Here is a 19,645-nt window from a genome sequence, read left to right as displayed (position 1 = left end):
AAGCGATCTCATCGCTCATCTCCTAAATTGAACCTTCTTTTAAGCCATACAAAACGGCTCCTGCAAGGTTGGGGAATTTTTTTTTAGGAAATTAGACCAAATTTTGGGTAAATTTATTTGGCAAAGGAAAAAACCCCGTATAAAAAGGAAAAGGTTGCAGGAGCATAAAACAAAGGGCGGCTTGGGGCTCCCTGTGTGGGAGCTTTGTTACCAAGCCTCTTCCCTGGTTTGGATAAAAGACTGGGTGACTCTTTCAAGGAAACGTATTTTGACACTTGAACGGTATGACTTGCAGCGAGGTTGGCATTCTTTTCTGTGGCCACAGAAGGATAAGCAATCTAAATATTTTACTACTCATTACAATAGAGGAAATTTACAAAGGGTTTGGGAGGCGGTTAAAAACACATATATATCCAGATCCCCAAATGGGTATCTTCGTTGGAAGCGGTGACCCTCCTGACTGTACATAGTATAAAGAGAAATTGGACCTATGGCGATTTGTTGGATGAGGATGGGAGACTTAGATCCAGAGCTGGCCTCCAAATTAGAGGATTCAACATAGATTGGTGGTCTTATGCCCAAATACAAATTAGAACTGCCAGAGACAAACAGGAGTATGGTATTGCTCTTCAATTACAAACAGTTGATAAACTACTTTTGGGTAGTCAAAGAAAATTTATTTCTAATGCATACAATCTTCTTCTGTCCAGTTATATGGCAGAAGAGAATGTAGAAGACACGATGGTTGCCTGGGGAAGAAATATTGGGAGGACAATACAACTTGATACATGGCAGAACTTATGGAATAAGACCATGAAACTGACTCTATCCTCCTCTTTTAAGGAAAAGTTTTATAAAATGATCTATCGTTGGTATCTCCCCCCTGTTAGAATCGCTAAAATGTTTCCAGTATCCTCTAACAGATGCTGGAAATGTTGTTCAGCCAAGGGTACCTTCTTCCACCAGTGGTGGACCTGTTCATATGCCAGATGGTATTGGAAAAAAAATCAACAGTGGTTGTTGGAAATAACAGGCGTGAGCTTCCCTATGCAGCCAGACCTCTATTTATTGGGTATGAGACCGGTTAATATTGATAAAAGAGATTGGTATATATTTGTTCATGTTTCAACAGCAGCGAGGATGGCTTTTGCACAACTGTGGAAGGACCCAGATATTCCTCCTGATCATTTGATAATAAATAAGATTCTCTGTTGTGCCGAGATGGACAGGTTAATGTACATCCTAAAAGATAAACGTGAATCACTATATAATATAATTTGAATGGTGTGATAGTTTGAACATTCTTTGGCACTGCCTTTCTTTGGAATTGGAAAGTAAACTGATCTTTCCAATCCTGTGGCCACTGTTGAGTTTTCCAAATTTGCTGGCAAATTGAGTGTAGCACTTTTACTGCATCGTCTTTTAAGATTTTGAATAGCTCATACTGTCACCTCCACTAGCTTTGTTGTTGCTCAGCTTTTCTAAGGCCCACTTCACTTCACATTCTAGGATGTCCGGCTCGAGGTCAGTGACTACCTCATCGTGGTTATCAGGGACGTTAAGCTCATTCTTGTATAGTTCTTCTTTGTAATTTTGCCATCTTTTCTTAATCTCTTCTGCCTCTGTTAGGTCCCTGCCATTTTGGTCCTTTATCATGCCCATTTTTGCATGAAACGTTCCCTTCATCTCTCAAATTTTCTTGAAGAGATCTCTAGTCCTCCCTATTCTATTGTTTTCTTCCATTTCTTTGCACTGTTCATTTAAGAAGGCATTCTTATCTCTTCTAGCTATTCTCTGGAATTCTGCATTCAATTGGGTGTATCTTTCTTTTTCTCCCTTGCCTTTCGCTTCCCTCCTTTCCTCAGCTATTTGCAAAGCTTCCTCAAATAGCCATTTTGCTTTCTTGCATTTCTTTTTCTTTGGGATGGTTTTAGTTGGTTTTAAATATAGCATGTTAAATATAGCAGTATCAATCATTTTATGACCTCATCTTTCATTATGAAAATAAATTCATTATACATTTAGTTTTTAGTTGCAAAAGTGTTTTTTTTCCCATTTTAATAGTGCAATTTTTCCATTATATCAGTAATACAAGGTAATATATAAGATGAGAGGACAAATTAGCCTAAATTAATTTCACCAGTTAATCAATTTTTCATGAGTTTCAAAGTTAGCTTTATTCCATTTTGATATGAAATTGTAATTTGAAAAAGGTTCATAAAATTGTATTGAGTTTGTATGCACATTATCAGTTCTCTCTAATGTGCCCTTTTCTAAATATTAGCAATTATATGAATTTTCATGCACATTTCAATCAGAAAAGCAAAGTTTGGAAAAGTGTACACAATTGCATTTTAGTGCATATACATTCTAAATGTAGAAATCCATCTGGTTGAATTAAAAGTCGAATCAAAGGGTTTCTTTATCTCTCAAGGTACACATTGATATTCTACACTGCAGTGTCAGTTTTGCATTGAAAGAATGAATCAAAATTAGCATTTTAAAAAAAAAGTTGAATGAGACCTATAGGCTGGCTCAGTGGTACCTATCTGAGCTGTGGATTGCTTATCTAGATGAAATGAGCATGACATAAAAGTTAATTAGAAATCTGTCTTTCCTTCCTTCATGTTTCCTAACTGCATTGTGGTTCTTTCAGTGTCTTGATTGATCAGCATCACATTTCAATTAACTAAAGGCTTAAAGTTCATCCTATTATACATGCAATAGTTTGCTTGCCTGTGATATTTAATGAATTAGAAGGGTTCCATTTCTCCAGTGATTCTTGGGTGAGGAGATAGTTATGGGAAGTACTGACTTTTGATAAACTTTCAGCAATAATAACACCGAGAGGAAAAACTTAGGCTGAGGCAGATCTTCTTTCTTAATAGAAAGTGTTAGCCATTTTTTTTGGCAAGGCTTGTTATCTGCTGCTGTGATTCCATGTGAAGTCTATTCACTGGCTTATTTCATTCATAAGAGAGAGAGAGCCACCCTTTCAAGTAAGTTCCTCAGTCCCTGAGGAAACACCGAAAAACATCTTTCTCTCCCTTCTGTATAACCAGTGGTACGGGTACCACCTGTGGTACACGGGCACCTGGCAGGTGGTACGCGACCATCCTAGAAAAGTGGTAGCGTGGGAGGGGAATGAACTGAACTGGTGGCAGTGGCGCACAAGCCTGAGCGAGAGATGCTGGAGCTGCAGGGCTGCCAGGGCTGAGTGGAAGCGCCAGGATCAGCGCCAGGCTCCAGCTGGAGCTCGGCGCTAATCCTGGTGCTTCTGCTGAGCCCAGAAGAAGCACCAATCAGCTGGAATGTTACAGCATCTCCAGGGTCTTGTGATTTATATTCAAATGCTTGGCAACTGATTCTTATTTATGATGGTCACAGTGTCCCAGGGTCATGTGAAGTGACCAAAACCTGCAGCAACCACCCAGCAGAGGGGGGGGAATAAAAACCAAACACCCCCCCTTCCCCAGTTCTCCTGCCAATCCTCAACAGAAATGCTCACAACAATGAAAACCTTGGACAGGAGGAAGAGCGCCGCCGGGTGGGCAGGCAGGTGTCTTGCTCAGCTGTGGCTTGGGGGGCACTTTTTTCAGTGCCATTGTAACTTCGAACAGTCACTAAGTGTACTCTTGTAAGTTGAGGACTACCTGTACTTCATCACTTTTTTCCTCTTTTTTTTTGGTTATCCAAGTTTTTGACAACTTGCTAGGCAACTGGTGGTACTCGGATGTTGCCATATCCTCAAAGTGGTACAATGGGTGAAAAGGTTGAAAAGCCCTGGTATAATGCACACAAATAGTTAGATCAACTCAAAAGAGGTCAGGGAGCACTGCCACTCTTGACTCTCTTCCCCCCTCCCCATTTATTCAGAAGCTGAAGGCAACATATATAGCCCTACTCATTTTTCACCAATGCAAATTTTTATGGCTGTGAGTAGACTTGAACCTGGGATTTCGTTGTCCAGCCCAACACATTAATCAGTATACATCACCTCCTCTCTTCTTGTGGCATGCAAGATAATGTGATCTTGCTGGTTGCTTATACATACCTCCTACTTTTCAGCAGTTCCTCACAGACCTGTCTGGGAAGCGAGACATAGCAATCCGTCTCCTTGTTTATGGCTTGCATGCCAGCACTCTTCCTCTGATTTCTTGGCTTGTTTCTTTCCACTGGCCATTGACACGAGGAAGATGTAAAAATACTGTTAAATAAACAAATAATGGCACCAGTATTCTGTGATACTTTTTTCCCAGTTTTCTATTCATTCTAATTTCAAAAATATCATTTATATTATTCCAGCCGGGATCCCACCCCCAATATATTGGCTAAACAGAGAGCATGTATAAAAAAACACTACTCTGTATTTTTTTTCTGACTAAGCAGTTCCCTTTCCTTTTGTAAGGCATGTGACTAGAACAAAACAGTGATAGTAAGGCTATTAAGAGTATACTCACAGTACTATGGGTGAATTCAATAGTAAAAAGTGGAGAAAGGAGCTGTCTTCTTTTGACTGGAATGTGAACAGAATTAACTTCTTTATTCTGATGTTTTAAGATACCTGTTAGAATTCACTGACATAAAAATGCACTGGCCCCCAGTGGTTCCCACCCTAAATAAAAGATTATAATTCTTTCCATAAACCCCTATTTCTTTTTTTAAAAAAAATATTACTTTTAATAGGAGGATGTTTTATGGGAATATAATGTCAACCAGAATGTACAATATTTTTCTCTTCCTTTTTTCCCTGTGGTCTTTTCTATATGAACTAAAGTTTTTTGTTCACCGAGGTCTTTTATATAACTTCTGAAACTTTCAAACACCTTCAGTTTTTAAAACCTGTGTGAGTAGATGCTTTTATTTTGAGAGCTTTCTTAGTTTAATTTTTAAAACATTATTTTGTATTTCACTTGGTTTTTATTTACTTATATAGTCATCTGCTCTCAAAACTTTATCCATCACAGGATGATAAGTATTTCTATTCATTAGTCTATTCAGAAACAGACACAACCCAAAGACTTCCTATACTAGACCAGACACATATCTAACAGAAGAGGTGAATTTTTATAAAGGCATCAAAACAAAACCATTTAAAATAAATTATATCTTCTCCTTAGAATGGCTTGGTTTCAGATCAGGAAGTTATTCATAAAGGAAGTGGTAGGACATCATTGCAAATAAAAATCTAAACCCTTAGGATTGAAATTAGGGAACATTTCCTACTGTTAATAGCCCCCCTTCCCTTTAGCATGAGAACTGATCATTTTGGCAGACAATAAGTAATCTGAGTAACTGATTTTTAGCTGACTCATATGTAGTTTCCTACTATATTTCACAGTGGCAAGTCTAGTTGTATGCTGCAGGAGAGGATTTGCTGCAAACACCTACTTGGCATTTGCATTTTGATCTTCATAATGAATATTTCAGAGAGTATCTTTGCTAGAGGTAGGATTGTCCCCATGTGTGTGTATGTGGGAGGTGCGTGTTTAAAAAAAATAGTATAAAGCTGAAAGTTTAAGAGTTTTAGAGTTTCATACTATAGCAAGCAACATTTTGTACAATTTATTATGGTACTCTTTTTTTGCTAAATTTAAGTTAAAATCTTTAAAAATTAGACCCAAAAGATATTTCAAGTGAATAAAAACTGACCATATGTATTTATTCCATCTATATATCACTATATTTCTCTCCATTCTCCATTAAGAAAAGACCCAAGAAGAAAAATTCAAATATTCTTTATTTCTTTTAAAATGCAAAATTGGACATTTTAAGTAATATTTGGTCAATGGATATAAAACAAATCATTTCAAGGACAGCGCCTTGCATAGTTGCTAAATTTCTGAAAGGTAATTTTGCTGTAGGTCCAAGAATACCTTTCTGTCCATTCTATAATCTGAGAGATTCCAAATTTATAGTGAGCTGGCCTATAATGACCTAATAGTCATTTAATGAGAGTTCTTTTGTACCTCTAACAGCTCATCTATTGCATGAGAAATTAATGGTTCTATAGTTTTTCACCATAGAGTGGTAATAGGTTGCTGTTATTATTTGAATTAATTTTTATATTATGTGTTCAACCTTCAATAATAGTTTCCACAAATGCTCTGAGTGCAGAAAATTTCCCCCAATTCCAAGTAAGACATTTGTGAAAATTCCTAGTCCATATGATAACTACTTTAGGTGTAGAAGCATTCAGAGTTATCCTGAGTGCATCAGAGATCACTGGTTCACTTTTTATCTGAAAGTTCCTTTCTATTAATAAAGAAAGAAAAATCCATGACAATGTTTTTGCTGAGTATGATGGTCAAGAATAATTTGAAGTCCATATTCTTCTTTCAGACACTTTCTGTTCTCAGGATTGAAACTGCAAAGAATTCTTGCTTAATTTATAGAGTCACATCATAGCTATTTGAGTACCATTACACTGCATGTTCTAACCAGTCATTATAGTGATACCTATAAGATAGTCATAGAATTCTCTTGTCTGCTGTCATCATTGTCCTCATCTTCCTCTTCCATTATATTGTCTTACTTCTAAAAAGCATTTTGGGTTCAGAAGAGGCAGCCATAGCCAAGAAGGGAACAAATTAAGGTTCTAGGATGCAGGTGACTTTTTTTTGTTGGTTAAGGCTGCTCTTAATAGATTGGGGAAGAGTGAATTAAGGCTGCAATGGGTAAAGTTGTCTCATTCTGAGGTACAGAGATTTGTGGAAAGAAATTATTTTTAACTAGTTAATCCTAATTTAAAACTGGTTTATGTGCTGTCCCATTTGAGAATGCTAGGAAGTCATGCCACCAATTTTCAGAATAGCCTACTTCTACTCTAAGCTTTTTCAATTCATCTCTGGTCCCAGTCCATTAGGGCAGAATTGTTTCCATGTGTCTATTATTTCTTGTAAAAGAAAAGAAATGAAGCTCAGAAATTGGTATGGTATTTTGCCCCCCCTTTTCAAATAATATGCACAGCTACATAGAAAAATAGGCTGCCCTGTACAGTTTATTCCTACATAGGATCTGCAAGTGGTTATCAATGTGGGATATTATTGTGACTGATTAAATATAATTTGAAAAGGTGAACTGCTTATTAAATTTTAAAAATGAATAAAAATCCATCAAAAGAAATGCCTCAAAATGTAAATATCCATCGCATTTAAGGTCATTTACTTATCTGATTTTTATTATCCTGCCTTTATCAATTTTATAAATAACTCAAGGCAGCAAATATACCTCATACTCCTTCCTCCTCCTATTTTACCACCACCAACAACAACCCTCTGAGGTGACTTGTGTTGAGAGATAGTGACTGTTGGAAAGTCACTTAGTTGGCCTTCATGCCTGAGGAGTAACTCAGTTTCCTGGTTTCTAGCCTGGAGCTTTAAACACTAATATTTTGTGGATCTCCTATATTTATTTCCAACCTTTACGTCTCCTAATGTCTAATCTTTCCTCTTTGCTTCATTATTTATTTATTTATATTTATTCAAATATATTACTGTCCAACTCCAGTGGCCACTTGATTCTCCTTTATCCAAAGTAGAAAAGATTAGCAATACATAAATATCAGAGCTATACATTCCATTTTTTAATATTCAGAAATAGTAAAAAAAATGAAGATCTCACTAGAAAGCCTTCTACCTAATTGGAAAAGAAAATGTATGTATCTGGCTTATCAATCCCATTTTATTTCATACTGAAGACTGGTATTACTATTTACCTGGAGATGTTTTCTGCTCTTGTAATTTAAAGAGCTTGCTTTGGGATTGAAGTGGTACACTGCAACTGTGCTTATTCATTTACAATGTTTATCGTGAAAGAGTCTTGAAAAAAATACAAAAAGAATACCCAATTACGATATTATTGCAACAATACTTTGGCTTTTGGTGAAATGGTACTTGATCAATATTTCTGAAACATATGCAATGCATAAGAACATCATTTTATCTCAAAACTGAAATATTGTCTTATATCCCCAAATAAAAGTTGTGTTATTCAGAATCAGGTGAGAATGTCAAAGACGAACATAAGTGTATTCTCAAGGGTTCTGGCACAGAACAATCTTTTTTACTCCTATTTTAAAACAATGAGAAAAGAGCAACCAGCAATTAGACTAGCAATCAAATGTAGGAATAGAAAACAATAGTCTTTAGTGTATGCATTAATTAGAATCTGGAGAAATCAGCATTTAGCTTTGGTATTTTGCGTACTTATAACACTGAAGTTTTTCTTGACTACTTTAATTTTAATTGTTAGAATTAAGCTGTTTTATTCTGAATTCTGAACTCAACTAGGAATTGAGAACTTCCTCCCCTTCTGGTGTTAAAGGTTTGAAGTTTTGTCTGTTAATTAAGAAGTACTTAAAGACTAGTCAACTTGAAAACTGGTGGAAGAAAAATGGGCACAAAAGTCAGATTTTCCTTTATGGTCAAGGCAATGATGAAAGTTATTTGTTTTATCAGTCTTAAAAATATTGGGTGAGTAGAAGAAGATCACAAGTCTTAATAGATTCATCCTTATCTTTCCTCCCCCTCAACAAGCATTTTTTTATAGGTGTGCATTGAGGTACCGTGTGACTATATGCAGAGAATAGCTGTAGCCTATAAACACCCTCTATGTATCCATCCAGCTCTCTAACCAGTTTCACATGCAATTTATTTAAGACTATTGAATCCTGAGAAATTTCGTCTTGTAGTGATGCTCATCAGTTAAATATTTTGAACTAGAGATTCTCAGAGCATGCATGATTGTGATGCACCAGTTGGTGAAAGAAACTGCAACTACAGAACTTTTAGGCCAAATATAAGCAATAAATGTCCCTCTAAAAGTAGTTAAATTGTAGCTCACATTGGTCCTATCTAACATGGCTTATGATGTTGGAAGTTGGAGATGCATTATCTGACTTACATTTGGATGACAGTATTGCTGGACTTGCTTAAACAAGCGATCAATTATTGTAGCTCACACTGTGGAAACACTACTGTTTTCATCATAAACTCATCATAAACTGTTCATATATCAAAGACAGTGCATACAATCTTGCAGGCAGTGCGAGATGGGGTGAATATGTGGCAAGCAAAATGAAATCCTCTTCCATACATTTATTTTTTAAGACTGCATGAAAACTGGTTTATGTTGTGCGGCTTGAGTAGCAGGAGATTTAAGATACTTCCAGACAAGGCATTTATCACGTAGACAGTCTGCCTCATTATGAATTTTCATAGGGTCCTGGATGACTTGCAGTCTTCTGAATTTTCCACTGTTTTATATATATAGTATAAACCTTTGTTAGAAGAAAGAATATGACTACCAGCAATTCCTAGAAAAGAGAAAGAAATACATTTTTGTAAGTTTTCTCATCTTCATATTTGTCTTGAGGACACTTGAAGGTTTTTTTTTAGTGCAATGCTTTTAGTCCCTAGAGTACAATAAATAAAATGTGACTTTAGTACAAATGTATGCATGTTGTAGTTACAGCAGGGTTCCTTCAGAGAGAATGAAAAGTTCCCTTGACGTAAATCTGCTCCATGTTGGATCACTGCTGTCTCCCATGTGGTAACATATCATTTCTATTGCTAATGATCCCCTTACCCTTATTGACGTTAGCAGACAATTCTCAAGGGGTGTTTTCTTTTGTTTCTCTTCTCAGCTGGTCTGAAATGAGAGGGAACTATTCAGTCTTGACTTCACTGCAGATGTTAAGGATTGCACCATAGAGTTCAGCAAAAGTCTGTTTGTTTTGCAGGATACTTAAAGAGCATGGAAACAAGAAAAAGATCCCGTAAAACAATATGTGTTCTATTCCATGATAGATTAATGGTGCAAATAGAAAATTCACAGGGGACTACTTTAATTGTTCTTCAATTGTTGGATTATAATTCAGGTTTGTGCTTTTCATTCAGGTAGTTTGCAAAAATAACAGCAATAAAAAGAAAATTTGAATATTTACACGTAAAAAGTGTGTGCGCGTGCACATACACACAGATATACAACTCACAGGGATGTTTGCTTGCAAAGGGCAAACAAAAAAGAAGCAATAGTTTGCATTGGGTTTGAAACTATTCCAATTTTTTTTTACAGTATAGTGAAAACAGACACAGAGATTGTTACAATTTGTTCTTATGTTACTGAGCCAAATCCTTAGACCTCAGCTGGCCTGTGAAGCACCAGTTCTCAGTAACTTGAAACTCCCATCACTATTATTCTAGCCCCTGAAGTCTAATTTCATTCTACAATACATAATTGTGTTATGTGTAATACATATACAAAATTATATATCTGTCTGTTTGTACATAAAATTCTCTCTCTATATGCTAAATATACATTCATATAAACATAGGTGTACAGTACGTATACAGTAATCCTCTACTTTATGACCATTCATTCATCCCCCAGTCACATGATCATAGTTTGCAGATATGTATTTATGACAGTTGCAACATCCTGGGGTCATGTGATCACTATTTGCTACCTTCCCAGCTGGCTTCCAACAAGCAAAGTCAATGAAGTAAGCTGGATTCATTTAATGACCATGTGATTCACTAAACAGCTTCACTTTAACAACCGTGGCGAAAGAGTGGTAAAACTGGATGTGACTCACTTAACAACCATCTTGGTTAGCAATGGAAATTCCAGTCCCTGTTGTGCTGTAAGTCAAGGTCTATCTGTCCATACAGGAGCCAATGTGATGTAGAGATTAAAGATCCTGCTCTAAAAGCTGGAATGCTGTAAGTTCTGTTCCTTCCTTAGGTATAGAAGCTGGCTGGGGGTCAAAAAGCAAGCCCCAAACCGTCTATTTACCAATGCACACTGCACCAGGGTAGCAGATTGCAGACTGTAACCTGTGTGAACTATCAGTGAAAAAAGTGATTTTAATCCTGTAGTGGACTGATTCAGGCTGATAACAACGTCTGTGTACACAATCTGCCAAATAAGACTCAGAACTAACTTATCGGAGCTGTACAATGCTGCTAAATGTGGCATTAAGAAACTTTTCAGCTATGTTCTGTCTGAAAATATTTGTCTTGATTAAAATATAGCTAGGTAATCCTTAGCATTATAATAGCCCGGTAAGGCTACGGACAAATTCATTTTTGTTTTTTGCTCAGAGTTCTGTGCAACCATTCTAACATTCTAACCTTGTTATAATCTCTTCTCCCACATTTGAATAATTCAATAATTTTCTTTGAAAGACTAAGTTGAAGAGAATTGTGAAACTATTTTTAATCGCTTTAACTCTTAGCCTTTTATATGGTGGTGATGGCCACTAAAGAGACTGAATAAAGCATGGAGAACAAGCTTTGGGGGAATATTCAATCTTGAAAAGCCAATGCTATCTTCAGGCTTGGAACAGCATATTTATAAAGAAGTTGCAAAGGGATAACTATGGGAAAGGGGTATTACCTCACCCTGTTGGTGAACAACTCACAGGCTTCTGTGGGTTATTCGTGAGAAATAAAATGCTGGGCTGATATGGAGTTTAATGTGAGCCAGCAGGACAGTTATTAAAATCTTCTATCTCTATTCCAGAGATGGTTATTAACCAGCTATCTTTGATCTTCCAGTTTTTGCCAATATTCCTTTGTCTTTTCCCACCACCAATTTCTGAATTTTGTTAATTAGAGAAAAATTTGATTGAGTACAAGATATGGGTTACCTGCTGTGCTCTTAGGAGATGTGTGAATAGCATAGTATTACATTTTGAGGAAGGAATTTTAGCAATAGTTAGTGCAATTTAACATTCCTAATATTATCATATACTGTTTACTTAAAGAGGATGGAAGATAAGATATATATCAGTAGCAGCTAAAATATTCATTCTCAGGCAGAGAGCTGAAAAAGAGTTTAAGAAACTCTTAAAAGTTTTTGGAATTGATATTGTCCTATGTATTTCAGATCAAAGGTATTATCAAACAAAATTTGACTGATTATATATCATCAAATTGGTATCAACATAGATAGTTTTTTTTTCAGGATGATCCATCTGCTTCCATGGAATGTCACGATAATTGTACACAGAATTGTACAATTCTGATTTTGTAGGTATAGACAAGTCACAGCATCCAAATATCTTTTCAAGGTTTTCATAAATACTCTATCAAGTGCTAATTGGTGGCATATATCTTGATTGCTGGAATCCTAAGAAGCCGAAGTATTTTACCACTCTACTATCTTTGTACAATTGGTCTCGTGTTTTTACTGTGCTCCTTGGCTACAATCACTTTCATTTGCATGTTTAATGATAAGAATACTGTCATGTCATCAACCTAGTACAGATTATTGATGTTCCTCCAGTTTTAAAATCTTGCTTATCTTCTTTTAGTCCAGCTTCCCACAATATATACTATGCCTTGACTTTTGCATATATTATATGCTTTGTGTCACTTCTTTACTGAGGTGGAACCAATTTATTTTACTGTACTGTATCTGCAGCATTTTGATCTGTATGTAGATTTTGCATGAGGACAATGAAATGGAGCAATGGAGATGTGAGAGTAAGAGAGAAAATGGTACAGAAAAATTGAGGGACTTTGTTTTTGGTTTGGTGTACTGCATTTCAATTAACCACGGTGTGAGCAAACCTCTGAGTCACAATGTATTTGTTGGGTTTGTAGGCAAAAAATACACATTTCATCTTATGTATACTACAAACTTCCTTGTAATGCACATGAACGGTGCACCTATTTTCATTTGGCAGTTTTCTATAAAATTCAAAAGACAAAGAAAGCAACCTAACCTACAGACTTGGCAACCAGTCTAAACAGCATGACAACATTATCTGTAATGCACACACAGTGCAGAGTTTTGCATTTGCAGTCTGTGTGAAAAAGAAAACACAACATTCAGTATAACATTACATTACAACCCATGAAATCATCAGTTTTTCACATTCTTAATACTTTTTTTATTCTAGATATACTAGACATTATGAAATATTATAAGAATTCACAGTACACATGCAAAAAGCTGTGTTATTTCCTGGAATATATAATCCAGTTTTTAATCCTTTGTTACAGATATATGCATGAAATGCAAAACAAAAAATATTTTTGTTTATCTTTGGCAGTCATAGTGCTGATCATATTAACAACTGGAACTCCAAAAACTCCTTACTTCCAAACTAAGTAACTGTAGTGAGCTTATGGTATGAATGTGACTTTTCCTACCAATATTCAGAAAAATATTATCTTTTATAACTCACTCAAATGTCTGTACATTTACAGAAGTGCCAAATATGTCCACTCTGGGCTTCTTGCTTAAAAAGAAATATGAGCTGATAGGTTGATTATTTTATACTATATATTATTAGAATGTTGGTAGAAATTATTACTGTTCAAATAAAAATCTAAGTGGATCTTATTGAATCTATTGTCATGGTCTGGATTAAGTGCTATGGTGATCCATCCATTCCAATATGGTAAAAAGAGAGACCAAAAGAGAGAAACATGAATTTATGAGAAAATACATCTTTAGTGCATCCTACAATACAAATGTGACTTCCATTCATTGCTTTCACATGGTTTTGTCTGTAGTCTAATGAACATTGAATCAGATAGCACCAAAATCTGAGAGAAACAGGAATGCAAATTTTATATCTGTATGATTACATAGAAGTTGTGAATGCTCCAACACTGGAAGTTTTAAAGAAGAGATTGGACAACCATTTGTCTGAAATGGTATAGGGCAGTGACGGTGAACCCTTTAGAGACTGAGTGCCCAAACTTCAACTCAAAACCCACTTATGTATCGTCGGGTGCTGGGTGGACGTGGCCCATTGGGTGGGCGTGGTGCATTGGGTGAGCATGGCTGTGGTGGTAACAGCAAACTGAGTGGGACTAAAAAGTTCAATCAGTCAATTCCAACTTTGTGAGATCTTTTTTTTTCCTGCGAGAAGTTGAAATTGATTGATTGATTGAACCTTTTTTTTTGCAAACGGCAGTGGAGGCCTAAAGTGAAAAGGTTTTATAAAACCCAGCTGAAGGCCTAGGACTGGGGCAATGATGTGTGTGCCTACAGAGAGGGCTGGGTGTGCCACCTGTGGCAAGCATGTCATAGGTTCGGTACCACGGATATAGGGTTTACTGCCTAAGCAGGGAATTGGACTAGAAGACCTCCAAGGTCTATTCTATTCTATTCTATTCTATTCTATTCTATTCTATTCTATTCTATTCTATTCTATTCTATTCTATTCTATTCTATTCTATTCTATTCTATTCTATTCTATTCTATTCTATCCCATCCCATCCCATCCCATCCCATCCCATCCCATCCCATCCCATCCCATCCCATCCCATTCCCTATCCAGTAGAGTGGGATGATGAAGCACTGCAATTGTTGAGTTGTGTCATATGTTCTGCCTCTATTTCTTATAGTTAGCATATCACATCTGAAGTAATTATGACCAACATTTAAATGATAATCTTACGAAAACTAACTTTCAAACACAATTGGTAAACTACTGTTTCTTCTCACCAAAAGAAATGCTAGTATTTTTTATCAAAATTCTAAGGGCACTTAAGAACAACTTGGTAGAATATGTAGTTATAGTAGTTTCTAAGTATCTTTAGTCATGTTAAACTGGTTCAGAGTAGGGTTTTTTTTAAAAGATCTGACAGCTACTTGACACATGTGAAGGAGTACTCTGCATAATAAATTAGTTTTACCAATTAACTGAATAGACTTATTCTTCAGTTAATGTTATAATGTAAAGTAACATGTGCAATTAAACTAGGAGCTGAAAATCTTCTGTTTCAATTTCTGTTAAATATGGAAGAAAGTGTCAGAATAATTGTGCAACTTTGATTTTTTTTAAAATAGAAACTGGTTCTTTTCCTATTCTCTGAAATGATTTGAAGTGTATTAAGAGCATCCATTTCTTTTCTTTCTTTTCCAACAGAGGATTCAGCTCCTAAGCATGTCAGCAGGGTAAGTACTATAACATTATGCCTCAGTTCTCATTAAGTGACTGATTGTTAGTTGAGGACTGCCTGTACATGTGGAAACCTTTAAGTCAATTTAAATGCCCCTGTTGTGCTTGATAATGGTTTGTATATCATTCCCAAACAAAAAACACTTTTACCCAATTTTGGGTAATTTATCAAGTTTCTAAATGACTGATCTACACGATCTCTTTCAATATCCAAAGGCACAAAACTTCCCAAAGCTCCTGGAAGCAATTGTGGTCCCAAAAGGAGTGAGCCTGGGTTATTCCTCTCTTAACTTTTAATGTGCAGAGCAGTAGCAGAACAGAAATGGAAAGTAGACAACCAGGTGGTCCTTTATCTGTATTCTGTACTAGGAAGAAAATAATTGGTTGGAAAGAGATGATGTATCCAACATTATCAGTTTCTTTTTATTTTCTATGGAATATAGGAGTCACTACTTTAGCCTATCAACATTTCCAAAATATACTAATTATATATTTTTAGAAATATAGGAAGCTGCCTTAAATCAGATATACATTTCAGTGAGTTCAATACAGAATTATTTACTCCAACTGGTATAATTAGAAAATTGTATTGCCTTGCTTTGCCCTCTGATGTTGAGAATTGACTCTGGAACAATTTGTATGCAGAGCATTCAGCTATGACTAACGTACAGTTGATTTCAGTACGGGAAAAAAATGATTTAACCTGGATCTAGTCCATAGGAAATTGATACTGATAAACTGTCTAGAAAAATAGGTTCTTGTGATTCAGCTTTCTCTTTTGTCTAAACATTCAATGTTTTTTTCAGCCGAATTTTTCATTTATAAAATAACTTATTGTTCCTCATAAGTGCCATGTAATTATTTATTCATAGGATGTTTTGAAATGTATCCTTATTTCCCATAGTACCAGAATTCTGATATGGAAGGAATGGTGTATGACCTGAACAGCCATTTAGAGAAACGAATAGATACAGCAGGGAACAATCAACTGCTCTTGTATGAACTGAGCACCATCATTCAGATAGGTAAGAAAATACCTTTTATATTTGGAACTAGAATCTATGCATTGGTTTGAGGATGTGTCAATTCATAGAATATCTTCATAAAGCTTCACCTATGGGGAAAAAAAAAGGCCTGGAACCTGTTCAGGGTACCAGGGTCAGTGGTACTGAAAACTACTAAGAAATCAATGAGACCAAGGACTATTGCAGCATCCCCATTCTGAGGAGCTTTCCCATGACGAGAGCAGCTGCAGAGAACTCTAGGGCCAACAGGGAATAATCTTTCCATGGCAGGGGACTGATGTTAATATCCCCCAAATCCAGATGTCATTGCCTCAAGGCAAACACTGGATCTAATGTGTTGAGTTGGGCCATGAATAAGTTAGACCAGCTTCATGGCTGCCGTGATGGTCCTGAATGCCTGTCTGACTCGGAACCCAGGCCCAGAGATAGGTTGAGCCTGGGGATCTCAGATACAGCGTCCAGGAGCCCAGGCAGGGATGCAGCTACACTGCAGGGAGGAGGTAAGTCCGCAGCAATCCCCACTGATCCCTAAGACCCAGCCTCACAAAGAGGTCTCATGACTGGTGATATTGGGGACAGGCCCCCTGGAGGCCCGTCAGAAACTCATGAATGAAAAGCAGCCACACATCCATCCCTGCCCTGGAGTTGTAGTTAACACCACATTTAGGATATAAGCCAGGTCAACGGTCTCGCCCACTATCAAATAGTGGATGAGGTGAGCTTAATTGTAGGTCAGCCTGGCATTAAGCAGCAGCAGCTGGAAGTCAGAGCCAACAAGACTTTGGAAACCAGTTCCTGGGGTTGATCACATGTGGCCCAAATGTGGTACTGGTATAAAGCTGGAGCTCCCTTCCCCAAGCTATCTCCAGCTATACCTACCCATGCCCATCACCATTGCAATGTCTTCCTGTACCATTTCTCCTCTCTCCCTGTTTGGCTTCTTTCCCACCTAGTTTCCCATCCCCAAGGGACTGAGGACAACCCATATCTATCCTAACCAATTTAGACAGACAGACTCTGCCTAGATTCTGGTGCTTCTGTAGCACATTCACTGCCTCCATCTGAGCAATTTCTCCATCCCAGCACTGCACCCAGGTCCTCCTTCACACTATACTCCGGCACTCAGAGCCAAACTTTACTGCTTACTGTGGATGTTTTAATCTGTAATCATTTCCTGAGAATGATACGGGCAGTCCTCGACTTACAATGGTTCATTTAGTGACTGTTTGAAGTTATAATGGCATTGGAAAAAGTGAGTTAGGACTGTTTCCAGACCTTATAACCATTGGAACATCACTATGGTTAAATTCAGACACTTGGCTATTGACTCATATTTATGACGTTTGGAGTCTCCTGAGGTCATGTGACCATCTTTTGCCTTTTCTGACAAGCAAAGTCATTGGGGAAGCCAGATTCACTTAAAACCATGTTACTAACTTAACTGCCATGGTTCACTTAATAACTGTGGCAAGAAAGGTAATAAAATAGGGGAAAATTCACTTAACAAATGTCTCATGTAGCAACATAAATTTTGGGCTCAGTTATGGTCATAAATCAAGGATTACCCGTATCATGTTTTATATTCATTGTGGATATTTTATTATTTATAGGGTTATATGAATCATGAATGATCTTAATACTTTAAGCCATCATGGGTTGAATGGAATTGATGACATAGAAGTTCATGAATCAGTCAATGAATTAAAAAATTAAAGTGAATTAAAGATACTGTATTTTCTTATATTGTATAATCATAAAATCTTAATTTGGTACAAGCTGTTGTACAATCTAATAGACTAATTGGAGGAATAGGATTTTGTTACATACAGAATCATATAATAATGATGATTTGCTTGATTTGTGTAATGATGGCATTTCCTAAATGCCACAAATTGTGTTATGTTAAATTATTTCCATCAATTTATATCATTTATGTAATGATGTAATTATATAAATGAATTGCAAGAATTGCATACAAAGTTCCATGCATCCAATTTTACTAAATTAAGGTTTCACTGTAATGATAAAAAGGGCATGTGTAAAAACATAAGCTTAATTTTTGACACAATCAATAGGTAGTTTGCATTTATCCTTTATATGTAGGAATCAGATGGTTTTAGATGAATATTTCCTGTTTTTCCTTATCTTCCCATTTTATAATATACACCTTTCAGTGCAGTGCTGGTATTAGATACTGTTGTTAAGCAATGGATGTTGTGCCTTTATTCACTCAGTCTGTTTCCTGAGTGATTACATCAGAGTTAAGATTTCATTATTGATTATACTAATGAGGTAGCAATGACTTCTGGATCCAAAGAAGTTGGAATTCAAAGCAGGAAATGAGCTGCAAGCTATTAACATGAAGTAATGGGGTAAACATGCCGGGAGCAACAAATTTGATTGGAAAATATTTTTCTTAAGTTGCTCTAGCACTTCAAATCCGTTCTTTTGGGTAGTACAATATATATGACTTGTATTTTTCAGTTTCTACTGAATAAATCATTTAATTAGTAAAATATGTCAGTATTTAGCTTACATAGATTTGAACTCTTGTTTATAACAGTAGCTGTTTACTCTTTAACATATTTTTTGTGTAAGGTAATTCCATTGACTACGGTACTTACTGATATTTAAACATTGACATTGATGTTCCAGTTTCATGGAATATATGAATGCAGGATTAATTTTTTTGTTATGTTATGCAGTTCTTCATGTTTAATGCTTTATATAGTGGGTTAATGTTTAAAATATATACTTATGCTCATAGGAAAGCACTGTATTCAGAAATAGAACATAAATCATTTTTAACTTTTTTAAAATCATTGTTTTGGCAGCTACAAAGGCTGATGGGTTTGCACTGTATTTCCTGGGAGAATGCAATAATGTAAGTATAAATTTGGAAAACTAATTTATAGAAATAATCTCCTTTCCAGGGTGTTTTGTGTAATATATTGCACAAAGTTTCACAGAGGATAACTTTTTAGGCCATCTAGTTTCTTAAATGTAGTTGATGAATTAAACTATTGAAATAGTTTTCTTCTTTGTATACTTTTCAAACATCCTCTGCAATGATTCCTTTTTAAAATTCACCAAATTACTAGATTAAATCAATCAGCACTGTGGGTGCATCTTGTTGGAAACTTACTTTTTGCCCTGGATCTAAAAGCAGTATATACGAGAGCAATTCAGAAATAAACCTCTGTTTGGTAATGACAGACACTTGCAGATGCAGAATTTTTATTATACACGTTAGAAAACTACCGGTACATCATTACATTACTTTTCAACATAATTGCCATTCAAATTGAGGCACTTGACATAACATCTTACAAGGTTTGAAATTCCTTAGTAGTAGTTGATTGGCATCAAATCTGGGCTATGGGGAGGTGATCAAAAACATCCGAACGGAACTGCTTCAAAAGTTCTTGGGTGCATCTAGCAGTGTCCGGGCGAGCATTATCATGAACCAACACCACACCAGAATTTAATTTAATTTAATTTAATTTAATAATATTTATATACCGCCCTTCTCCCTGAGGACTCAGGGCGGTTCACAGGGCAGAATAAAATACTAAATACAAACGTTAAAACAAGATTAAATAATTGCCCATATTAAAACAGTTGGAATCAAGTTCTAATACACCAAATTAAAATTAAAACACAAGAATAAAAACCCCACCAATCCCCATCAGGC

General features: G+C 36.2%; 1 protein-coding gene across 1 annotated transcript in view; it reads left to right on the top strand.

Annotated features, from left to right (window-relative positions):
- Positions 1–19,645, top strand: part of PDE10A (phosphodiesterase 10A) — a gene marked incomplete at its 3' end in the record, with an annotated part of 143,835 nt that overhangs the window by 56,955 nt on the left and 67,235 nt on the right. Inside the window, exons 3-5 of the mRNA XM_083366377.1 lie at positions 14,894–14,922; positions 15,831–15,951; positions 18,786–18,835. Of these exons, the coding sequence (XP_083222503.1) occupies positions 14,894–14,922; positions 15,831–15,951; positions 18,786–18,835 (200 nt within the window). The remainder of the gene's footprint in view (positions 1–14,893; positions 14,923–15,830; positions 15,952–18,785; positions 18,836–19,645) is intronic.

Source organism: Vipera ursinii, assembly GCF_947247035.1.
Source record: "Vipera ursinii genome assembly, chromosome: 1".
Taxonomy (NCBI): Eukaryota; Metazoa; Chordata; class Lepidosauria; order Squamata; family Viperidae; genus Vipera; species Vipera ursinii.
The sequence above is the reverse complement of the archived record's forward strand: the minus strand, read 5'-3'. Positions and strand labels throughout refer to the sequence as shown.